This window comes from Littorina saxatilis, linkage group LG2, assembly GCF_037325665.1.
Source record: "Littorina saxatilis isolate snail1 linkage group LG2, US_GU_Lsax_2.0, whole genome shotgun sequence".
NCBI lineage: Eukaryota > Metazoa > Mollusca > Gastropoda > Littorinimorpha > Littorinidae > Littorina > Littorina saxatilis.
The window spans coordinates 28,320,955-28,346,147 of NC_090246.1; the positions used below are offsets into that span (position 1 = coordinate 28,320,955).

Sequence of the window (25,193 nt, forward strand, 5' to 3'; positions counted from 1 at the left end):
GGTGCGGGGGGATATGGGAGTTGGATATGCGTGGGGGGAGTGTTTTTTTAAGGAGAGTAATTCATTGCAGAGGTGTTTTTGCACGTAAAGTTGACCTCTGGTGCCAGTGCATTGACTGGCCATCACAGTTTTACGAAGCATTAATACCAAAGTGAGAGTCAGTGTTGTGTTTGTGCACACTTTGTTAGAGTGGGTGGGAGTGCTTTTTTCTTGCTGGGAAATTCCTGGTTGGTGCTTCAATGGAAAACCTGCGGTGAAAATAGGTCTATTATAATATTACTTAGATTTATGGATAAAGGCAAGACAGTCACACACTGGTGTGTGCCATTTGAACCAGTATTTAAGAGCCCAACATGTGCTAATCCCTAGAAGTGAAATATAACATATTAGTCCTTTTTAGTAAAATGGGCAATGGGATGGACCTTTTATTTGAAAAAAGGTGATGCGGATTTGGTTCTTGAATAGTATTTTTTCTGCATAGAAAATTGGAAGGAGGGGTTCATGGAGAAAAAGATGGAGTACAAATATGATATAATACCAGGGAACAATACAACCAAAATTAGTCCACTTTGTCCAAGCACTTTTTTTGTGGTTTTCACATGAACATAACACGTCGCCACACGACTGTTATTAAGGTGTTGGCTGCCAGTGGTGCGTGTGAAAGGGGGTCAATGGTAGGCCAGTCTCTCCTGGGAAAAGGAAAAACGTTTTTGGAGACAAAAAAAATATCTGTGTGATTGACAGGAACTACAGCGTAGTACGTGTTAGATTGGTGGGGGAAATTAAGTTGCTATAGGTCGCGTACACCGCCACTCTGTGGACTTTTCACCTGTTGGGTGAGTCACCGCTATCCTTCTACCCTTTTCATCCCCTTCTCTCTCCCCCCCCTCCCCTCCCCTCCATCCAATTTGCTCCTGATCCATGCACATTCCCTCTCTCTCTTACTTCATTTTTTCTATATATTTGTTATACTGTTGTTGTTTTGTTTTCTTTCCCTGTTGTAATCCTCGAAAATATGTTTATAGTTTATAAAACAAAGTAACTAACAACTTACAAGCAAAGACTGAGTACCATCAACAGACTGGTGTTGCAAGCTTGAAAAATACTTGGTTTTGTTTCTATACTTGATTATGAGGGACGCAACCGTCGAACGCTGAAGGAGAAGTTTCTATATTATTTTGATATACAAGCCAGGTTTATATTGGGGACATTTCGAGTGAACAGTTACTTGATTCTTCTTATTTCTTTTTCTTCGCTTCAATACTAGTCTTTCTTTCTTCTACCAGGCGCACAACGCCAAGCGTGTCAACCGCCTGGCGACGAGCATGAAGACCAAGAAGGAGAAGGAGGATGCCCAGCAGGAGGTGTGGGAGTCACGCTTCAAGGCGCGCTCCTTGGAGGCTGACCGCAAGAAGCACGAAGACTCTCTCAAGTTCTTCTCTGTAAGACGTTCATCTGTGGTGTGTGTGCGTGTGTGTGTGTGCGTGTGTGTGTGTGTGTGTGTGTGTGTGTGTGTGTGTGTGTGTGTGTGTGTGTGTGTCGGTGTGTGTGTATGTGTGTGTGTGTGTGTGTGTGTGTGTGTCGGTGTGTGTGTCGGTGTCGGTGTGTGTGTGTGTGTGTGTGTGTGTGTGTGTGTGTGTGTGTGTGTGTGTGTGTGTGTGTGTGTGTGTGTGTGTGTGTGTGTGTGTGTGTGTGTGTGCGTGTGTGCGAGACTAATACTGTACTGAGTCACCTCTTCTATAGAACGTTTATAAAGACGTAAAGCATATTTCCAAACATAAAAAAGAAAACTGACTGACGAGAAAAGTGTTGATCAACGATGATATACTACGCCCTGTTCTATCTGTCGCCCAGTGATCATGATAGTCTATCTTCGCTCATCTTATTCAGACACCTTTCAAGGCAGCCTTTTGTGCCTTTATAATTCCAACGTGTACAAAAATGTGTTTACGGTTAAGCCCATAGAGCTGGCCGGCTTGCGCTGAGGTGCTGTCTGTAGATCTTGTTTACGATATCTGGAAGTAAAGAGAAATTAGTGTCACGGCCGATTTCTCTTTCTTCTTCGTCCTACAGTGGCCGACGAGAATTTGGAGAAGAGATTGGGATCAGGCATCTAGGACGTTTTGATCAAAGTCTTTGTACCTTGGGCTGAAGCAACTTCAAAGAGCTGCCAGATACTTAGCCTACACAGTGTCGGAGACAGGAGACCCCAGGTCCACCCAAACATAATTGCTACCAGTGTGTATAGTCTGTTTTAAGAGAGCCTCCATTTTGGGCCGATTAAAACCAGAATTTTAAAGGTGCTGATATCAGAGTGCCCAACAGTCGGAGCTCTTTTTGAAGTAGGATTTGGTTCGTGTTACTTCGGGTCATATAGCTTTTGTGTTCAATAATAACAGTGTGTGAACTGGCGATCGTATTACTTAACGTGTAAACAGTTCGACGCTATCTCAGAACACTATATCAGATTTGCCCAGGCATTTTATGGGACAAAACCACCACTTCACTTGAACACATACCAAACATCAACACCCGGACTACTTCCTGTGATAAGTTAGTATTTTTGTGTGTGCTGAATTTGTTTCTTAAAATCCACTTATGTCTGTTGCAAAATGTGTCAATGAAAGAATTCCCACTATGCACATGCTGTTCATTTTATTTTTTATCTGTGTCCAAGAAAAGGGATGGTTTTATTCCATGTAAAAACTTGGCCAGAGATTGTGAGTCGATCTGTTGACACAGGAAAAAAGTGTGCCTTTTAGGCTTTTGCCGTTTTTGAAAAAGTTTGTCCTGACAGAGCTCTTGTCCAGCGTCATAGAAATATTGACGTTACATGGTTTGTGTTCGCTAGAGAAATACAAGAACCGCCATCATCGCTATGCACATCAAGAAAAAAGCATCTATTTTGACTGGCTTGCTTATAACTCAGGAAACCAAAGTAATGAGAGAGAGAGAGAGAGAGAGAGAGAGAGAGAGAGAGAGAGAGAGAGAGAGAGAGAGAGAGAGAGAGAAAGAGAGAGATCCGAGAGAGAGAGAGAAGGAGAGAGATCCGAGAGAGAGATCCGAGAGAGAGAGAGAAAGAGAGAGAGAGAGAAAGAGAGAGAGAGAGAGAGAGAGAGAGAGAGAGAGAGAGAGAGAGAGAGAGAGAGCGTGCGTGCGGTGCCAACACACGACAAGTATATCTGCTAACATAAGTAACACAGCAGAACAATATTGCTGGTTTATTATAATTCAATCAAACCTGCCTTTGCGACCAACTCTCAAAAGCGACCACCTGCTCACAACGACCAGTCCGAAGGGCCCCAGGCGAATTTTGGTCGGTCCTTTGGTTTGTCGTTTTAAACAGGTAGACTGCAGTTCACACACTCACACGATGCACTGTTCGCGAGAGTGTGCGTTGATGTTTTCAGTATTGCCGGCGTTTGATTGTTTGTCCGTTTGTTTGTTTGTTTGTTTGTTTGTTATACGATGCTGTTCACGGAGACAAACCGAGAGAGTAGCTTTTTGATAGGGGGAGTCATGGAATGGGCCATATGGTAGAAGGAAGGGTGAATGAGGACAGAGGGAAAGAGGAGTACATTTCTGCCACGCCAAAAGAATTTCACGGTGGCTTGGTTTTATGGTGAAGTGAACACGCTTTATGGGCGAGGATTCGTGTGTCAGAACCGATCACCATTTTTTATTCTCGTCAAATCTAAGATAACATCGGGGAAACTCATCTCTAGATTATGTCGTGTGCTCCGGTTATTAAGTCATGATTTGGCAGGAATGCTGTGACCTTCCTTCTTCGTCTTCTTCTTTTCCTTCTCACATTCTGGACTTTTGAAGGTTTGCTTGTTGTTGTTGTTGTTGTTGTTGTTGTTGTTGTTGTTGTTGTTGTTGTTGTTGTTGTATGTCTCCTCCCGCTATTTCTTTATCCCCCACCCCGTTCAGTTCCTCTTCTTTTTATGTGCATTAGTGCAGTATCTTTGTCTCAACAGAAAAATGTGGGCGGACGAAGGGAGGGACCAGGGGTTGTATAACACACTGAAGAACTCACGTTTACATAGCATCTTTGTCTCATTACACATTAAATGGTGACGAAAGACGAAGAGAGTAAACAGTCGCTATACAATACACTGACGAATCCCACTTTTTGTTTGGTTATTGCATTGCACAGAAAATGGTGACGAAGCGAGGGAATAGGGGTTATAATACAACACACTGAAGAACTCACGTTTTCTTAGTATCTTTCTCAGTCTCATTGTACATGAAATGGTGACGAAGGACGAGGAGATCGAGGGAACAGTCGCTGTACAACACACTGACGAATCCCACTTTTTGTTTTGTTTTCGCATTGCACAGAAAATGGTGACGAAAGACGAGGAGAGGGAACAGGCACTATACAACACACTGACGAATTTCACTTTTTGTTTGATTTTGCATTGCACAGAAAAAGATGACGAAGGACGAGGAGAGTAAGCAGTCACAATACAACACACTGACGAATCTCACTTTTTGGTTGTTTTTGCATTGCACAAAAAATGGTGACGAAAGACGAGGAGAGGGAACAGTCGCTGTACAACACAGTTACAAACCTCAGATTTCTTTGTCTCATTGCACAGAAAATGGTTACGAAAGACGAGGAGAGGGAACAGTCGCTGTACAACACAGTTACAAACCTCAGATTTCTTTGTCTCATTGCACAGAAAATGGTTACGAAAGACGAGGAGAGGGAACAGTCGCTGTACAACTCTGTGAGGGAGGCGGAGTACGCGCGGCAGAAGAAGGATCAGGAGGTGAGACGCATCAACCAGAAGCTGCTCAACGTGCGGGCCGCCAACCAGCAGAAGCTCAAGCAGGAGCAGATCAAGGTCAACCACAGCGAGACGGAGCTGGAACAGGTCTTGATGAGGGAGAAGGCTGAACTCGATAAGGTGAGGCTTTTCTGTTGTTGTTGTTGTTGTTGTTGTTGTTGTGGCTGCTACTGATGTTGTTGCTGCTGCTGTTGTTGTTCTTGTTCTTGTTGTTGCTGCTGCCGATGTTGTTGTTGTTCATGGCTAGATCGGGGGTTGGGCGAAGGGGGGAGGGAAATCCTGTTGTACTTTAAACCGAAGGAAAGACCAAAAATACGCCTTTCCAATGCTAAATTTCAACTGCAGTTCCCCAACCCCCACCTGGCCAGCCCCTGTAGGCTGTTACTTTGCCTTATTGTGGAAGCCCCCTCCCTCTCGTACACTAGGTCCAGTGGTGATGTTATTGTTTTGTTGTTGTTGTTGTTGTTGTTGTTGCTTACGGATGGAGGGTTTTGAAGGGAGCTGGGAAGGGCGGGGGTGTTTACGCGGAAGTGTTGTGTGGTGGTGGTTGATGGGGAGGGGGGATCGTTTGGCGGTAGTAATGTAGCTGTTGTTGGTATTGATGTTGCTGGGTTTTGCAATGATGATGATGACCCCCTGCAGTGGTGTTTTTTTTAATGTGGGTCCGTCACAGGGACTGATTTCGGCCTCAGCCGTGACGTTTGGGGTTGAGCGCAGCGCTGTTATAAATAAAACTGTCTGTATACTTTACACAGAGTTAATGGGGCAGTGTATTTTAACAACCAAGTGAACCGGTTTTCCCAAGAAGCAAGCAGTGTCTACAAATAATCGCTGAGCCTGTGTTATTGCATCTATGAAACGATATTGTCCTCGCATGCAAATTAAGAACACACACACACACACACACACACACACACACACACACACACACACACACACACACACACACACCTCCACTCACACAAATCCTTGCCCTGTGGCCTTCCACCGCCTGCAACACAAAAGTGCCACAGACTTGCACTTCACTACATCAGATCCTTAACTTTGAAGTGACAGTGTGACGAAAGGCGCTTTTAGCACTGAGAAGATGGATCAGCGAACAAACCCAGCAGATGGACCGACGACGACGCCTTGTTTAAAATCGCGGCCCCCGCAATATTTGTACAAAGGTCTTCTTGTCAGATCTGTCTGTGTTGCGCGCACGGATGTAACGCTTTAGAGAACAAAAATTATCAACCTGTGATGTATAGGGGGATTATGTGAACTGAAACTTTTTGTTTTGTTTTGTGTTTTGCGATGTTAATACAAAACATGCCTCTAGCTTGGCGAAAAGAAGATTTGACTGATTAGGTGCAAGACTGGTGTCACGAAGTATATTTCGAAGCCAAAAGGGACAGGGGCATAAATATTTGTCCAGGGGGGGATAAATGATATTCGTTTAAAACCAGGCTTTCATCGTAAACAAGTGTTTCCTTTGAGCTTAGGATTTCCTTTGAGCTTTTGAAAGAGGTGAGTTCGAATAGGTGTCTGAACCATTACAGGTTAAGTTTAAAACAACTCAAGGATGGAAAAAAACAACTGAGAAAGATGATGAAGTTCAAAATTAACGTCCTCATTGGTAGCAGTGGTAGGGACGTGTTAATATGCTACAGAACAAAACAAACACAAATATAAGAATAACAAGTCGCGTAAGGCGAAAATACAATATTTAGTCAAGTAGCTGCCATTTTTCAGCAAGACCGTATACTCGTAGCATCGTCAGTCCACCGCTCATGGCAAAGGCAGTGAAATTGACAAGAAGAGCGGGGTAGTAGTTGCGCTAAGAAGGATAGCACGCTTTTCTGTACCTCTCTTTGTTTTAACTTTCTGAGCGTGTTTTTAATCCAAACATATCATATCTATATGTTTTTGGAATCAGGAACCGACAAGGAATAAGATGAAAGTGTTTTTAAATTGATTTGGACAATTTAATTTTGATAATAATTTTTATATATTTAATTTTCAGAGCTTGTTTTTAATCCGAATATAACATATTTATATGTTTTTGGAATCAGCAAATGATGGAGAATAAGATAAACGTAAATTTGGATCGTTTTATAAATTTTTATTTTTTTTTACAATTTTCAGATTTTTAATGACCAAAGTCATTAATTAATTTTTAAGCCACCAAGCTGAAATGCAATACCGAACCCCGGGCTTCGTCGAAGATTACTTGACCAAAATTTGAACCAATTTGGTTGAAAAATGAGGGCGTGACAGTGCCGCCTCAACTTTCACGAAAAGCCGGATATGACGTCATCAAAGACATTTATCAAAAAAATGAAAAACACGTTCGGGGATTTCATACCCAGGAACTCTCATGTCAAATTTCATAAAGATCGGTCCAGTAGTTTAGTCTGAATCGCTCTACACACACACACACACGCACACACGCACACACACACGCACATACACCACGACCCTCGTTTCGATTCCCCCTCGATGTTAAAATATTTAGTCAAAACTTGACTAAATATAAAAACAGGAAAATAGATCGCCTGTTTTTTTGCCCCCATTGCCAACGGTCGGGTTAATAAGTGTGTGCTGATTAAAAACGTGTCCCGAAGAACTAGATTTTTAAAGCAGTCTTTATTCAGTCGTTAATTAGTCATTAAAAATCGGTCGTTAATGTCCACAACTCCGTCGGTCTGTCCGCATGCGGAGTGACGACATAGGTAGAGTAAATAAATTACAAACAACGTCAGCATCATCAACTAAACACAAGAAAGAGACGGAAGAAACACATTAATGTCAGATAGACACAAAGCAAAGCTATTGTAGAAGTACAACTACAAATTAACAATACTTGTAACATTAATATTCAGAAAGCTTTATTGACAGTATGTTTCATCAAATAAACAACAAATAAACAAACAGTCGGAGAAACAAACAAATATACAAACAAAATCAATGTGTGACCATCAACAAATCCACCCCGTCCCAACCACACACCAAAAAAAAACCAACAAAAACACCCTCACAAGCACTTCTGAAAAGTGGAATTGTTCACAATCAAATGCAGGCAGCGTGTGCCTCCACGTACACTCGCCGATGGTGTGTATCTGTTGTCGTGTATTCAGAGATCCAAAGAACAAATCAAAAGTGAACAACACGAATCAAAGCTAAACAAAGAAAAATCCAAACCAAGCAAAATCCAAACAAAAGACACAGTTAAAGAAGGCAAGAGAGAAGAATGGCCAACGACATCAACAACGAAAATTAATGCAAATTGCAAACTGATTTCACAAAATATAATTCAGTAGAACGTGTGATAAAATAAGACCAAGGCATAAAAACACGGATTCAAACCAAAGTTAAACAATGTTTTGTAAGGACTAAGAAAGACCAACTTAAAAATGGAACATTATAACAGATATTTAGCGTTAAGTAGAAAGTGTGACAAGAGTTATGTGACAACGGTACAAAGCAGCACGTGCTCGGGCACCATAGCGTGAAGATAAATCATTAGACAAATCGCAAAGAAACCTATTCACAGAACCAGTGTTGTTTCTAATAAATCACTGTCCCAAACACGACAATCTCTTTCGGAAGAGCACACAATACCATTACTGATGCAGAGACAAATGCCCGCTCGTCTGATTCAGGAGTCATGCAGGAATTTTTCTGGACTGGCATGTCTTCTTTTTTTGTTTTACGGCGCGTCACATTAATTGCGTCTGTTTGGTTTTATGGGGTCTGAAAATTGACTTTCTTATCTTCGCCGCGCGCACTGGCAAGCGTCAGCCATGTTTTAGGGGCCACACACGCGGGTGAAATGATATTTGTTATTGACGTTATGGTCCCCGTGTAATGAGGGCAGCGACCAGAACATCTATTTTCAACTCTCCTGCCACTGATTCGACTCACGAGCGCTGTAGTCCAAAAGCGGGGTGGGTTGGGGCGGTAAGGGGGCGGGATGCTGATTTACTGACTTACTGAGCTTTGTTTTAGAAGAATAAAAATACATGAAATTAAAAGAAAAAACAAGTGAAAAATGCAAATATATCAAATGAGAGAAATGGGCCGCGGTGTGTGTGTTGGAGTTGACGGGGCGGGGGGGGGGGGGTGTGGAAGGAGAGAGAAGGAGGGGGGAGAGAAGGGTGAGAGGGCAGTGGGAATTGTGGAGTAGAGTAGTTTGAGTATTCTTAATATTCAGCGCAAATTAATAATATGGCAGGTGCCAGGGCTAGGAAGGTAGATAGACTCATTCGTGACTCGTGGTGCACCAAACTTGCCCTGGTCATCCGGAATTATGATGACCCTGTGGTCAGTCTTCAACACTTATCAGGTCCAAAATATTTTGTTATCTGACGCTGTGTGATGTGAACTGCATCTTATCATGATAATTTCTCTTTAACGATTGGCAAAACAGACAGTTTGCCCCGAGATGGCACTATCAGTGTTGCCATAAACGAGGCAAGGTACCAATTATATTTTATGACACCTGGTACACAACATTTAACTTTGTATCTTTTGGCTGAGTGTTCTATTTTGCGAATGGCCGATTCTGAGTTGCCGCCGTTGAGAAGGTGTTTCGTCATGCCTAAGGTGTCACTATTATCATTTCTAAGTGAAAGGATTGGTTTTTTGGAATATCTGATGATCTCTCTCAATTGCCAGATGAAATGAGATTGTGCAAATGGTCTTCTTTATGAAGTTATATGGTATTTATAACAGAAATGAGAAAAGTATTGCAATTGGCGTATTCTGAGTAACGAGACAGTATGCTGTGGCCTAGTTTCTATTTGTGATTGAATGATTGATCGTGTGCTTTGGTTTAAAAAGGTGTCTTGTGAGCAATATACACCACTCTTGTAGCTTTCTGGAGAAGACGTTCTTAGAATTTTGATTTAACTCTGTCTGTTTCTATGTAAGAGCATAATTATATTCCTTGGAAGTTTTCATCGGTAAGACTTTAGTCCAAAATAAACATTGGATGGTTATTGTTTTGTGTCGTCTCCTCAGCAGAGACCGATGCAGGTTTTCAAAAGAAACGTCGCAGTACAAAACTAAGTCATGCAATCGTTACATAGCATATAATTATAACGATCCCGTTTTAACGAGCTGAAGATTACTACGCAGTAGGAAAACAAAACCAACGCCCCCAGTTCCACCCGTTTAATCGGCTAATCCGGCAGTGAACGCTATCACAACAAGGCAAAGGTCTAATCTAATTGGCATTATATCGAGGGGCTTATCCAGACTCAGCGACTAGTATTAGTGTATTATCGGGGCTGGGCACACAGTTCCTTCCGCTAAATCCCTTGAAAGCTCACATAGTGCAGATTGCACTTTCGCCGTCTCTCGGGCCCCAGGGTCCTGCCGTTTGTGATTGTTCTTGACAATAAATGACTTTCTGCTGACCAATCATTGTTGTTGTCGGCCGACGTCTTGCCTTTTCGCGAATGACAAGACTGTGTGTGTGTGTGTGTGTGTGTGTGTGCGTGTGCGTGAGCGTGCGTGCGCGCGTGCGTGCGTGCGTGCGTGCGTACGTGCGTGCGTGCGTGCGTGCGCGCTTTGTTTTTTAATCCCTGACTGAAGGAAAACAGAAGACCTGTGAAGCTTTACGAGCGCGCGTGAGAAGGCAAAAGTGAAATATTTCTCAACGAAAAAAGTTAAACAAAATAAAGTAAAAGCGTGGTTAACTGACCGTTTTCTCTTTGAGAAGTGGAAGCTATACGTATGTGGAATGTGTAAGTCTTGGAAATGGACGGAAAGGGGCGAGGTGTGGGGGAGGGGAGGTGGTCGAGAATGGAGGGCGTAGGGGGTGAAGAGATTGGAGGAGTATGAAAGGGCCGACTTGGAAAAAAGGACAGGGCAAAAACCAGCAGACGGAGATGTTGGACACAAGTATACAGAACACAATGATGCAGACCACAATGAGATACAAACAGATTTGAAACACAACAGCAAACAGAACACACGTCGAGACGACAGAAGGATTGGCTTCTCGTTCTCATTTGTTTCTGGGTTTTTGTGTATGTTTTTTCATGTTTTTGTTTTGTTTTTTGTCTTATGTAAGACAATGTTTGTACAGAGACCAAAATGACTGACTGACCCGTGGCAGCGTACAATTCCATGAGAAAGCAAGCAGCCAACTGTACTATTATCCAAAACACAAAATGTACCGTGCTGAAGTTTTTGTATATTTATTTATTCATTCATTCTTATGGTCCTAGGCGTCCGAAGCTACTTTAGTTTAAACGCTTTTAGCACAGACCGCCAACGGTTGTTGTGTTTCCCTATCAAACCCCTCCGTGACGTACAATAAATCACCAAGATCCAGCGCCAGGGCGATATCATCTGATATACTGTCTTGTATCAGCCAATCAGAATGGCCCGCCACATGGCTTGTTCCCGCCATAGTAATCGGAGCAGCATCCAGATAATCACGTCTAACGGGCAGATAATCGCTGTCTGCAAGAGCCCGCAACTGTCTGCCAGGGGGACATAATACTGACCACCGTGTCTGCCCATGGGGAGGGGTTGTTGGGAGGAGAGGGAGGGGGAAGTTGAGGGGTGAGGGCGGGAAGAAAGGGTTATTAGTTTCGGTTTCCTCGTTTATGTCTGTCATCTTTGTGGTATAGGGGACACTGTAGATACTGGTCTGGATAAATTCAAAGCCAGAAACTGACTACCTTGCACAAATCAGCCGTTAGTCAAGTTTCATCAGGTCCTTGGAACTCATTTGAAATAAGAAATTGACTTATTTTGCATAAATCTTTTGCCTAATCAACTATCAACTGCCCGATCGTTACGTTCGTCTGGTTCAGTGAATTCACTCGTAATCACGAACTGCCAACATTTTCGCATAAATCTGTAATTTGGGAAGACACATGATCGTTTAGAGATAAGAACTCGTCATCATACTCAATCAGTAAACACCTACTCCCGTCCAAGAACTCCCATTACGCTTGTCAATGAGGTAAAATCGTGTGGTGGAAAGAGTGGAGACAAGACTTCATTAGTCTCGATTGTTCGACACCTGCTGTCAAAGCGTGTCCATCAGCCGTCTTGTTATGGCCAATGATAGATAAATTAGAGTCAGGCAGTCTTTTCATTGCTGGCTGATTTTGCGCAGGTGGTATCCAGTCGTGTCTTTCATTTTGTCACCTAAGGGCAGGTGGTGGTTGTGGTTTATTTCTCTGTCTGGGTGATTAAGTTAGTGCCCTGGAAGAAGCTCCTGGCCGTGCTGCGCGCAGTTATCGTGATGTTATGCTTCGGTGTGTTGTTTCGGACAAGAATTCTTTATAAAGCATTCGTTATGAAAATTAGCCGTTTAACTCGAGGAATAATTGTTTCTGTCGCTTGCTCTTTTCAGGGGATTCATCCTGTTGATCTGTTTCTGCAAGAAATTCCCATCATACCCTTTCCAAACGGTGTAACAGTTTAACGATCACAACAGCAGTAAGACTGGAAAGCAAACTATTCTTTCTGACAACAAGCAAAACTGCGACCTAAAAACGAGACAGAAACAAACGATTGCAAGCAAGGTTGCAACAAAGGATTAGGTCTACTTTTATTGTATGTATTTTTCTTTCAGGAAAAGCATTTGACAAATCATGAACCAAAATGTATAGCGTATTCAGATCAATCGACTACCTCGAAACGAACCTTGGTCATCTGCATAAATGTAGTTAAATCCTTTTGATAATTTCTATTTGAAATATTGATCCTTGAAGGGTAACTTGTTGGAATTCGTTATGAAATCTTGCTGCACAGCATATAAATGCAGTCAAGTTATATTTAAATTGAAAAATAAATAGAATTTTATAAATCAGTGAATAATGCATAATTTAGAAAGGGAAAAAAGAAAAGAAATACACGAAGAAAGAACGACAAAAACACTATTCCGGGTATTCTTTAAAAATCGTCCAAATGGCAACAGCTGGACTGCTGGTCCAAAAAGCAAAACGCAAATCCTAACTTAGCTACTCTGACGTATCACAAAGAGAGATACGCAGAAGCAAAAACAGGCAAAGAAATAAACTTTACAACTTTCGCCTTTGTATAGGCGGAACCATCTCGAGCTCTCGTGAGACCTTGCGGGTCATAACCGTAAAAGGAAAAGGTCGTATACCAGGGTAATATACACAAATGTCACTTTCTTTCATAACCCGCCAAAATCAAGTCAAAATATGGACAGGGTTTTTAGGAGAGCGAGCTTGACCCGCAGTGGAACACAAAGCTATGAAGATTGTGTTTGCGAAGCGGAATTTCTTCTGCCATCTGCCACTGTTTTGGAAAAAAAAACGCTGCTGTTGTTTTACCCAGCCTTAGCTCGGTTTTAAAAGATACTCTAATTTTTTTGTCGGAATGTCGCTTCATTTGTTTTTGTTTTCTGAAAGCACTTTCAACATTTAAAATGCTCATTGAATGTAGGCTTGCTTAGTGTTTACACAAATGAAGGAATGCGCCAACTGTTTCAAACTTCGTTTATTCTTGGACCTTTTTTTTGAAATTGCATATTTCCCGGTTATAATTATGATGAAGTAAGGAATGAAATGAGGAGATTCGGTCAAACGTTAAAGTTCAAACACACACGGGAATGAAACTTTTTCTAGCTCAGATCTAAACCTCATGTCTTGTCAAAGAAATTCTCCATTTGTGTTTGTTGTTTGTTTGTTTGTTTACATTATTATCACATTATTCTGACACCGGACCAACCAGTCCTAGCACTAACCCCATAATGCCAGACGCCAGGCGGAGCAGCCATTAGATTGCCAATTTTAAAGTCTTAGGTATGACCCGGCCGGGGTTCGAACCCACGACCTCCCGATCACGGGGCGGACCGCCTTACCAATAGGCCACCTTCCACCAAATGAAACAGCAAGTCTCCGCGGAGTCATTTCAAATCTGTCTGACGCTTTTGCTACCTTCTCGTGAACGGTTGAACCTCCCTTCCCTTCCCTGTCTAAAACTCCCCCCTTCTAAGACCTTGTTATCTCAGGTTTGGTGTTAATATCCTTTGTAAATGTAAGACTCCCCCTTGTATAAGACCTGATTTCTTCTTTTTGTGTAGGTCTTAAAAGGAAGGTTTTACATGTATACTAACTCTTTTTCAGACCAGATTTCTCACATTTTTGGAGGTCTCAAATAGGGGATGCCACTGTAGTAGCAACGAACGACCGTCGTGGCCAGTCTATTCTTAGCAGAAGGTTTGAGGTAACCCAGGTCAACCAGTAGAGTTAGATCCATGGCCCCAAGGGCTCTGCGGGGTCCCAAAGAGCCATGATCCCTTGAGCCAGCTAGATCCACCCCCGTGCATTCAGCCAGGTCACAGCTGACGGGTCATAGCCCATGTCATAAAGTATGTTGACCTCTTGCACGTGGAGCTGCTGACTTTGTCATCTCGCCTTGCTGTGTGTGTGTGTTTGTGTCTGTGTGTGTGTGTGTGTGTGTGTGTGTGTGTGTGTGTGTGTATGTGTGTGTGTGTGTGTGTGTGTGTGTGTGTGTGTGTGTGTGTTTGTACGTTTGCGTTCAACATGTCCTTTCCATGCGTTGATCCTAAAACGAGGATTTGGAAAGGATTTATTTTTAGGTGCATTTCTGACTGTTATAGGACTTTTATTGCAGTGGCAGGTCATGGATTTTTTTTAGGGTTTGTAATAGTTACTGTTTTGGTTCTTTTTATCACTTTTGATTTTTACATAAAGCGAGCGCCTTTTTAGAGAGAGCCCTATTTTTTCCTTTGTTTATAAGGAATCATCGATGCTTCTTTTTTGGCCTTTTTTTCTATCTATCTTTCTTTTCTTTTCTCTCTGAGCATACAACAGTGAGCATTGTCAGGCCGTCCGTGAACGAAAAAACTTGAAGTAGATAAGATAAAAGATAAAGTAGGAGTGTATCATGTTCTCAAATGTTTATGGAGCTGGAGAGCCAGATAACTTCGGAGTCATTTAACGAAAGACGAAGGCAACTCGTATTTATAAGCATGCGCTTTTCTTGTTTTCATGGGGAAGAGGGGGGTTGGTGGTGGTGGTGGTGGTGGAGCGGGGCGTGTGTTGGGCAGGTGAATATATTGACGTTTGTCTTCTACCACAAACGTTTAGTTTTAAACTTAGTTTATTGACCTAACCCTGGAAAGTCCTAGAGATGCACCCAGGTGCAAGGAGAGCTGCCTCTTCCCGCTCTATTAGCACCACCAAAAATCAAAGAGGACAAAATACCTTGAATTCTCCCCATTTCAATGCTTTCATCAACTGGTTTTTTTTGTCTCTGTGTGTGCAGATGCATTCGCAGCGCGAGGAGAGCTACATCCAGCTGCAGTCCCACCGCCACAAGATGAAGGAAGACAAGTTCTTGCTAGAGAGACACGAGCGCGAGCACACCAGGCTGCTCAAGATCGGAGCTCGCACCGAGATGGGTCACGACACGTATTGACCAGGCACACTGCAATAGTTGTCCTTAAATTATAGTAGTCCATTGCACCACACCGGCCTTCAGTCATTGTGCTGACACTCAACCCCTCAACTTTGGTACAATCAGGTTGATGTCTGCTAGGTTAACTCTACTGCGTTGCGGGGTTCTGCTGTTAATGCACAAATTGAGATTGTCTGAAATCCACGTCACTGAAACTGTGGATAAGTCTGTGTGGCAGAGCTCTAACTTTCAAGTTTTGCCTAGACAATAGAGGGTCCCACGGTTTATTGGAAACCTGGGTATGCCAGTGTCACTAAGGATTGTGGTCTACTCTGTTTTATTTACGTGAGATTCTTTGTTCTGTCGAAGACGCGGGAACACATTTTGCCAATCATCGCAACTGCTAAAGAACAAGAGGAGGACAAGAAACAAATGTATCGATGTAGAAAACGAATTTCTCTGGCACGCGGATTATAGTCACGGTTTCAGTAGCGTGCGTTCCATCAAACTCAGATTAGTTACGTTTACTGAAAGTATAGTAGTTTCCTCAGATTTTGTTCTCATAATTTCAGTAAGTGTATATTATATAGACCATTCACGGCTGGGCAGACAATGCAGTTTTCAGCGTGTATGCCGGAATGATTTTTAAAATAGACTCACTGCAAGTTCTGGGTATTTATCATCAGAAAAATAGAACACGCTGAAACGAATTTAATGATTCAGGGGAATAATTCAGCTTTAAATGTAGACTGTGTTTCTGGCTAAGGAGCAAATGTCCGTTTTCCACATGGAGACATCCAACACAGGTACAGTTTTAGAATGTATTATTAGCTGCAGCTGTTGATGTACAGATCATTTCTGACAAATAAATTCTCCATCAAGCATCAGAGGGACGGTGTTGGTAGGGGGCGGGGGTGATCCATATGTGTAAAAAAAAAAAAAAAAAGTATATTCCAGTCAATTTGTAAGTGACTCCACAAGAGTTTATGCTGGTCAAAATGGGTATTTTCAACATTTCTTATGAGCACGTGTTTGGTACTTCGACATTTACTTTAGTGCACCTCTATTCTTCAATAGCACAATATTGTGAACGAATTGAAAAGTAGCAGAATTATATATATATATATACAGCGTATGTATGCAAACTTCGAATTAACCCTTTTTACCACTCGACCGTTGCCATCATACATGTGCACCTACATTGCTCTTAAAACCCCTGGTGTTTATGGATTCAATGCGTTGTTTCTGAAAGGAAATAGTTCAGTATATGTATTTGTTTCCATACTCTTGAGATGGAATCGTGTGCCTGCTTTTATCACAGCTCAAACTTAAGTTAACGATCAACTCAATATCTCTTTTGTTTTCAAAATGCAATATGACAGTGTCAATGAACAAACCTTGTGCAAACTATGTACATGTGTGTCCCATGGTGTGTTTGTAACCTATTCGTAGTTTCTGTATGCATATATATGCTATTCTATTTCGAGCGCATAATTATATGTAGGCAAGCTTGCATGTACACGAGTTTTAATTGCATTTCACAAAATTGCCTTAGGCTATGATATTAACTTTGAAGACAGCGGTAAGACTGTAACCTTTTTTTCTGCTGTTTTCTTCTTTTTGTTCTTTCTTTGGTGATGTTTATTCATCACTTCTGTGCTGTGCGCATGAATCTTGTTCAAGCCGCTAGGCGTTTTCTTTAAATGTAGGCTTACTGGCCTTTCATGTCGTTAGAGCTCCTGGTAACAGGCAGTTTCATGTCAATTAATTTGACCTTTTTTTGCATTGTGCCAAATCCCCATTTCAAAGTTTCAAAATATTTCTGTTAGTTGAACTTTCTTTCTTCATAGGTCGTTGTATTCTATTGTTGTAAAGGATAAGGATTAATTGGTGTATCAGAAAGTGCCACGTTTGATCTTAAAACTTTTGATCAGCGCGGAAGTGGTGTTATACCCAAAGTATTTAATTGACATTGTACAGATGATGTTAAGGATTACTTTAGATGTCAAAATGCTCCGCCTTTCATCTTAAACGTTTGATCAGTGACTTAATTGTGACGTGGTTTTACGCCTAAATAAACAGTACGGTTGATTTTTGTTCCGTTTTATTTTAGCAGCATTGTGCTAAGTTTGCAGCTTTGTGTTTTGCTTGTCTTCTCCATTCGTTTCCTCTGCTCTATCTTCTAGTAACGAAGACAGCATATGGATTATCCACGTTCATAGCCGGTAGGATCGTTTTGCTGCTAGTGTTTCTGTTAGACGCATAGTTCTTCCCGTGAACAAAGTTCCATACACTATCTCATACATGGCCAGGTTTTTACATGAAAATAATACGAACATGCACCCACTTGGACACATAACAAAAGGCAATCCCATGACTTCTTTCAGTGCGGGGTGAGAATTTTGTGATGACTTAACTTCACAGACTTCAACTAGTGTCCGTTGAAACATTTATTCATCAAAATGCCCAGGTTGTTGATTTTTCACTGTGGTGACACGGGGGTAGGACATGGCTTCCGTCTCTGGGTCTGCACGTACAGTCGACCCGTGTTCGTCCCGGCCCGAATTCGAACCTGCGACCTTCCGATCACAAGTCCACTGCTCTGAGCTACCGGGCCCCCCGATCGTCTACACGAGAAGGGTTGCGCCGTTAAATATGCGGATGAAGGTGTGAGAAGATACATGTACACGATTCATCATCGATGATCCGACTCCATCACACTTTTGCGTTAATCCTTGGATAATTTTTGATTGGAAAGTAAATGTCACCACACACACTCCTAGTTCTTTAGCATTGAGGACATAGTTGAGAGGAACCTGGGGGATTGTTGACCAAGATAGAGGATAATAAAATCATTTTATCGCTGATGTCAGTGGGAACTCAGTGCTAACAGTCGCCTTAGGGTCCCTCATCTTGATACGTTCGGTCGTTGGCCCTGTGGCTGTTTGCGCCGGTTAAATCCTGGGTCGTTAAAACTTCACACTTCCCTTTTTAGCTTTTATCGCTGCTGACTTGCAGCGCGCTTGCTTCAAAGCTTTGGTTACGGGTTTAGGCTGACTGTCAATGAACGACTGTTTGCAAGTTTAGTCATCTTTCTAACTTATTTTCTCAAAATGTAACAAAAAGTACGAAGATCGAATGTCGATTTTTTTTCTCATCAACGTGGAGTGTTATGTATGTAAGAAACATAAGTGGTACCCACCACGACGAAGGATGAAATTACAACAGAAAAACAGAGCATTGACTGATAAACTCCGCTGTGTCAGTTTTGAAGACTATGCATTTAGTGAAGCTGATTCCGGAAGTTGCTTGTAAACGGGGCGTTTTTGACACCCAGCCAGGTGGCAGCACGTGGTGAAACCGTTCATACCTCACTCATAGGACCAAAATGTGGGGAGCACTGGAGGACCTGGAAAGAACGTCCATGTTCATGGCATCCTCCAGATTCCGAGTCTGACACAACCGTCGTACGAAGAAGAAGAAGAAGATACCTCACTCATGAACAGAATAATAGGCTCGGCTGTTGATCTCTGGCTCTCAGGGAAAAACTAAGACCCACTGGTCCACCTTGCCCCCCGATAGATTAGATAGTTGTGTGGGTTTTGTCGGGGCCCTAATGGCTCTAAAAGACTTGTTTGTTGCTTGTTTGTTTGGTTGTTCCCCCAAGCCTGCTCTCTGTCAGCTGAAGGACCAGCATCGCGGGCAGGAAAACGTATTTTGCGATAAGCCGAGTGCTTTTATCAAGCAGGGCGGCTTGCAGCGATTAGGACAACGATTACGGGGCGACATCTCACCGGATGTTACGTTTACGGTCCATCAGTAACGCGGCCTGTGATTGGCTGCCGCGTCAATCAGGCGTCGAACCAGTTTTCCCTGTCTGCAAGGCTTGATTACTTTTAAATTGAGGCTGTCGTCGTTTTGTTTAAGAAGACAAATGTTGTTTTTGCTTCTTGTTGTTTTCTTCGTGGCAAAAATTAAATCAGGATTAGTTACGGCCAGTGTATTTGAAATATTATTTAGATTCAGGATTGTGGAGAACTGTTTCTCCTGCATAACTCAAAGGAAATGAGTCTCTCATGTCCTTCCAAGGTCTATCCATTTAAAGTAATCTTATCGTCGTTGTTTTCTCCTTTTTTGAACTGCGTGTGTATCACCGATGCTGTGTGAGAATCCCACGTGATGCTGTGTGAGCATCTCACGTTTAACTTTTCACCGGAATGAGGATTAACATTCATGTATTTTTCTTTGGAATCTTCAAGTGACTTCATGATTGATCGAGGGAGATGTGTTAATCACTTTTGTACTTTCTTAGATGTTCGTTATACATGCGGTGTATAACTTTGCCCGTTGCCTTCACAATATTTACTTAATTCGTCAGTATTAATCAAATTCTTTACTGTATTTGTTGAAAAGTAGTTCTACTTTATTTGTTGAAAAGTAGTTCTCTTCTTTGATTTTTTTCATTAGGATTCAATCGGAATTCCGATAGTCTCTTGAAAAACTGAGGATAATAGAAATAATACAATCTTGCGTATAATTATGTTTTTGTTTTTGTTGACATTTTGAATACCGCATTTAATGAGTGGTTTAATGACTGATTATTTGCTCATGTTCTCTTGCCATGTTTTGTGGTGTGTTATATGTGTACACATTATTGTACAGTTTGTAAAAAATTGTCAGTATTTCACTAGTGTTTGTATTGATCAATTTTGCGAAGGTCATCAAATGCCAGGCATAATCTGCTGATATAATGCCACACCCAGCATTATATAGACCAGATGGATACTGTTTGAACGTCACTGCTGTTTGTATAGATTTGCGAAGGTCACTGCATGCATGTAATTCATTATCAGTGATGTTTTGTTATAGTCAGCATTACATGACCAAATGGGTATTGATTTACAAAATATACACACATTACCTTAACTTACCTAACAGGTATCTGCAAGGAAAAAACCAGTCATTCAGAATGAAATATTGTAATTGATATGCATTCTTGTTGTGTTATAAAGATGTCAGAAAGCGTTATGTTGTACAAAGACCATTCGAATATTATGTGTATGCAACATTAAAGTTATAAGCCTTTTCCAGATTGTTGTTGCAGATTTGAGATCTCCTAATAACCAAGACCATTCCATATACACCTGTTTGGATCTGTGATACTGTATACGAACGTGTAAACCACTTGGGGTTACGGTACAAAAAATAAATGTTACTTTGCATCTAAAAGTGTGTGTGTGTGTGTGTGTGTGTGTGTGTGTGTGTGTGTGTGTGTGTCTGTCTGTCGGTGTTTTTTTGCCGTTGTTTGATAACTTAAAAGGTATGGAACTTCATCTCGATCTTGAGGTATGTTATGCAAACATCTCACGCGATCACATCAAAAATTCCTAGTCGGAGCTTTCTCGTACCTTACAACACACACACACACACACACACACACACACACACACACACACACACACACACACACACACACACACACACACACACCTGAACTCTTAAAAATATACTCATCGGACTGGAATTCACGATTCGTTGCGGCAATGATCGCTGGCCCGCAGTGTTTAAATTGACCGAGGGTTTGACTTGAGGTCATGTGGAAATACGTGCTTCGTTATCTCTGCCAGTGACCGGCAAGCAATTAATCGGCTACGAATCGTGGCTCCGATGTGCATAAAGAAAATGGTACCATATCGAGTGCAAACTGCATAACATACACATATCAGAGTTAGTTGTTCGTCGCCATGGCCTGTCTTAGCCGGTCAGCAGTGTGCTGTTGCGGCTTCGCCTCGATCGCTTGGAAAAGTTTGCTCGACCTCATTTCTGGGGCGCTTACTCTACCACACCGCTCGAAAATCCTAACAGTTATTTCTCAACATCGTCTATTTCACCGCCACTCTTCCCTTCAAATAGAAATCCAACTTCCTCTTCGAACCGGTCCTGCTCCCTCACCATTTATTATCAACAACGTATTGACTTACGAAGCCAGCAAGGACACGTCCCATCCCCTATGACAGAAATTGACATCTGACGCCCTCAGTGGTAACAGTGGGCAATTTTGAACATGATTTTGGAAGTGTGCTTTGGCTACGCCATAAAGATTCAATCTCAAACTTGAGTCAAATCACAGTTGGTTCCACTCGAGTCCGCCTTCTTTCTGGGAGAACCCAGACCCTTTACGGTTTGTCGGTCTCTGTCGCCTTGCAGTCTGGGAGCGCGTGGCAGGGAGGTGCGAGCAGACGACACTGGGAAGGGCACAGGCGATCACAGAAGATGTTGGATAAACTGGAGACCGCAGCTAATCTACAACCACACAGCAGCTAACTGTGAGTAAACAAGCATGTCAAGTCTCGCGCAGCCGCCTGTCCATGCCCCGAATTGTTTTTTCTTTGGTCCTTCGCCGTGGCTTCATGACAGCGGTACTCGGTGAATTTGAGGCGGGATGTTCGACTGAAAACGTAGCTTGATGACCCGGAGTATGCTGATTTTTGACAGATTGAATCACGAATATAGAATGAGCGGCAGTCCATTATCTAACTAAACAGGAATGAGGTATGCTGACCCATCCAAATAGGCGTTCACTCCTAGCCGGCTTATTCTTGCTCTGTTTCAAAATGGGCGCTTTACTTGGCTTTGACCTCTTTGGGTCATAATCTTCACAATGACTTGACCGCCCTGTCCATATAATATACACAGTTCATAGCTGGTTCTTGAATCAGATACTCATCAAATCTCTCTCTCTCTCTCTCTCTCTCTCTCTCTCTCTCTCTCTCTCTCTCTCTCTCTCTTTCTCTCTCTCTCTCTCTCAGTCACCATCGTGTTGATAAACCCGCTCTCAGTCACAATGCCAGTCGCCGCCTGGTACAGTGTACATTACCACGTCCAGGCGTCAGTCTCGATAGCTCCCCTGGCAGTAAGATGCTAAGCCTTGTCACCTCAGTCCTTCATATTTGACACAGTCAGACTGAACACTGTATCGCATTGCACATCGCTCACCGCGCCCGTGTGCAAACAACTTACGATGTGTAACCAATAGTTGACAGGACACTCTCAGATCACTGTACGAAGATAGGATTAATTTCTTCAGATCGGAGCTGGACAGAAACGCACCGGCGCCGTTTTGAAGGAGATACATGTGGGCTCTTTGTCTCGGATATGTTATCTTGCAATAGTCGTTGAAACGTCGAGAAAAACATGCATACAATACGAAGAAAAGGCTACCTACCATAGCTGTACGATTTCTCACGTACGTTTGCAAACGGGTCTCCGATGCGTTTTGGCACCTGTATCCTAATCCTTGGCGGAGACATATTAATGCGTGGGAAACTGAGGAAACCGGCGATTTTCACAATGGTAAAGTGGTACTTGTTGTAAAAAGCGATGTTATCATTTTAATCATGGATATTAAAGCCGCACGAAGCTTTCCATTCATTGTGTAACTTTTGTGGTTGGAAAGTAGTCCGCGGCCGAATTCCGATTTTTCTTGTTTGAACGCATCTCTCTTGTTACCTTTGGGATTATCTGAAGGAACTTGTAAGAACAAAACTTAGTCAATCGGTGACTTGAGGACACCAATTACAGTCAGGATCAGGCCATTCCCAATGAAGGAATGCGTGCATGTCATTGGTATAGTTTTCGCGCCTTTTACAAGTGTGACTTTGACACGAAGGGTCATGTTTTGAGTCAATTTAAGTTCAGTTATTTGCTTTCTTTCTTCAAACAGTAAATTAACAATCATTACTTTGTTGTTGTTGTTGTTGTTGTTGTTGTTGTTGTTGTTGTTGTTGTTGTTGTTGTTGTCTCGTTTGCGACTCCCTCACATAATTCAAAAATTGAAAGGAGGCATGTTAGTAAAAACTAAAATGCAAGTACAAAAGCTGTTGGGAATCACCCACCTGTTCGATCATTCAAGTACAAGGTGACCTAACCAAAAAAATGCCACCCATAAATATGCTAATAACTTTTGCATCTGTTCGACGAATTACATCATATTGGTATACCTTAACTTCAGCTTGTGCATGATCCGGTCACAAAGTTTTAAGTTCGTAGGTCAATTGGGTTGACTTTTGTGCTCTTTCGAAAAGAAGTTCCAAATTCGGGGATTGACTCAACAACAACAACAAGAACAACAAAGTAATGATTGCTAATTTACTGTTTGAAGAAAGAAAGCAAACAGAAGAAAAAATGAACAAGGTACAGCTAAAACAAATCAGTACCAGCAGCAGCAACAGCAACAACAACAACAACAACAACAACAACAACAACAACAACAACACCAACAACAACAACAACAGAGGAATTAGTGGGGGACAAAGAAACAACTGAAAAAGCAGCATCGTCGTGATCTTACTCAAGTAAAATACAAAGGCAAAAAGGCCGGAGTACGACAACTGTGACGGGATCAACTTTTTCTTTGTCACCCTGAGCTTGTAGGTAGTCAACTAACCACGGGTACTAGTTCAGTCCAGCCATTGTGTACTCAGCAAAGGTCAGTCAGTGCTGATGTTAAGCCCCCTGGCATCCTCCATTTTAATTGTCTCCTCGATTCGTTTTAAAGCGGCCAACGAAACCCATGCCTCAAAACCTGTCTTGGCGAAAACTACTGCGTTTTTGAAGAAATCAGACACAGATACTCTTCTAACGTTCAAAAATCAAGAATAAAATTATAAACAAGAAAAGGTAGTTATTGAAATTTAAATCGTAGACAAAAAGAAATATTCACTTGTGAATAAACTTTACAATGACTATCGTTCTCTCTGTGTGTGTGTGTATTCGCAGTTTTTGATTGAGACTGTCAGTGTTCAAAATCGGGTCCATTGTTCACTACAAGTCTTTTACTGCTGAAAATACGAAATTTTAAAGTTGTTGTCATGCGCAAAGTATGTTCCTGAGATCATCTCAGTGTTCGAGAAATTATGACAATCTTAACTGATGTTTGTTTATTTGTTTGTATTGTCTTTACAAAGACTTTACTGAAATTACCTCCACACTGTTTTTGCAGCATACCCTGATTTTAGACCTATTCAAATGCCGTTTGGAACAATGTGTGTGTCTTTTATCTGTGTTGCTACCCATAAGGTCACAGGGGGTTGCTGTCCCGTCATTGACTCCATACATGCAGCTCTCACTCGGTCTGCGGTGTCTTTGTCAACGGACTGAACTGTTGCTGCCAAAATTCAATTATTCATCTACTGCGGTTCAGTCGTACACATGTACTGTTTCACAACAATCACGACGGCCCTGTTTCCTGACAAAGTTAAACCAACTTCAACACAGTCCGAGGGATACGCCCATTAGCCTGCTACGCACGGTTCGCAGTCCATGGTTCGCCGTTGACTACAAAAGAAACATCGAGAGTGGTATTCCTCCCACGCGGAAGAGCGCGTGATCAGCAAGACAGGAAGGGCCCACAGGGTACCTACTACAGATGTGTTACTGTCCACACAAACACATGTAGACAAATGTACTCCTGCTTGTTTGGTCAACTTGCAAAGCAGATCAGAGAGAGTTGTTCGTAAGCTTTCTCGTACACACCCCAAAACAGTGTAGGTCAAGTTTTCGAAAAACAGAACTTCTGAATATGTTAGCAAATGCGCGCATTTTTTCACAGCATAAACCTTTGATACACTACACTTGATCATTACATAGGGTTGTTTGAGAATAAATTGCTTTCCAGTTACGGGCATCAAAGTAAACATTTTAAAAAATCAGGCAGATACCAATCGTCCAAGCTACTCTTCCAGTAGAGATTCAACCTAAAAACTTGCACGCCGCGCTGTTGCCGTTGCCGTTGTTGTTGTTGTTGCCGATGCTGTTGCTTTTGTTTTGTTCTTTTTCGGCCAGTTTTTCAATGTTTTTACCCAATACTGAGTCAGGCAAGGCCAACACGAGTCACATGAGCAGAACATTTTGAGTACCCCAGTAAAAATAAAGTGTGGGAACATCATTTTTGAGTACCATGGTCGTGGGAATAGTTTGAAAGTGTGCAACAAAGCC

The 25,193-nt window shown here is 42.1% G+C and overlaps 1 protein-coding gene across 2 annotated transcripts in view; it reads left to right on the forward strand.

The window, feature by feature from the left end:
• Positions 1 to 20,417, forward strand: part of LOC138958663 (trichohyalin-like) — a 35,614-nt gene extending 15,197 nt beyond the window's left edge. For both annotated transcript variants that reach the window (XM_070329889.1, XM_070329890.1), the window contains exons 12-14: positions 1,287 to 1,442; positions 4,689 to 4,916; positions 15,066 to 20,417. In XM_070329889.1, the coding sequence (XP_070185990.1) occupies positions 1,287 to 1,442; positions 4,689 to 4,916; positions 15,066 to 15,218 (537 nt within the window). In that variant the 3' untranslated portion in view covers positions 15,219 to 20,417. The remainder of the gene's footprint in view (positions 1 to 1,286; positions 1,443 to 4,688; positions 4,917 to 15,065) is intronic.
• The last annotated feature ends 4,776 nt before the right edge of the window (positions 20,418 to 25,193 follow it).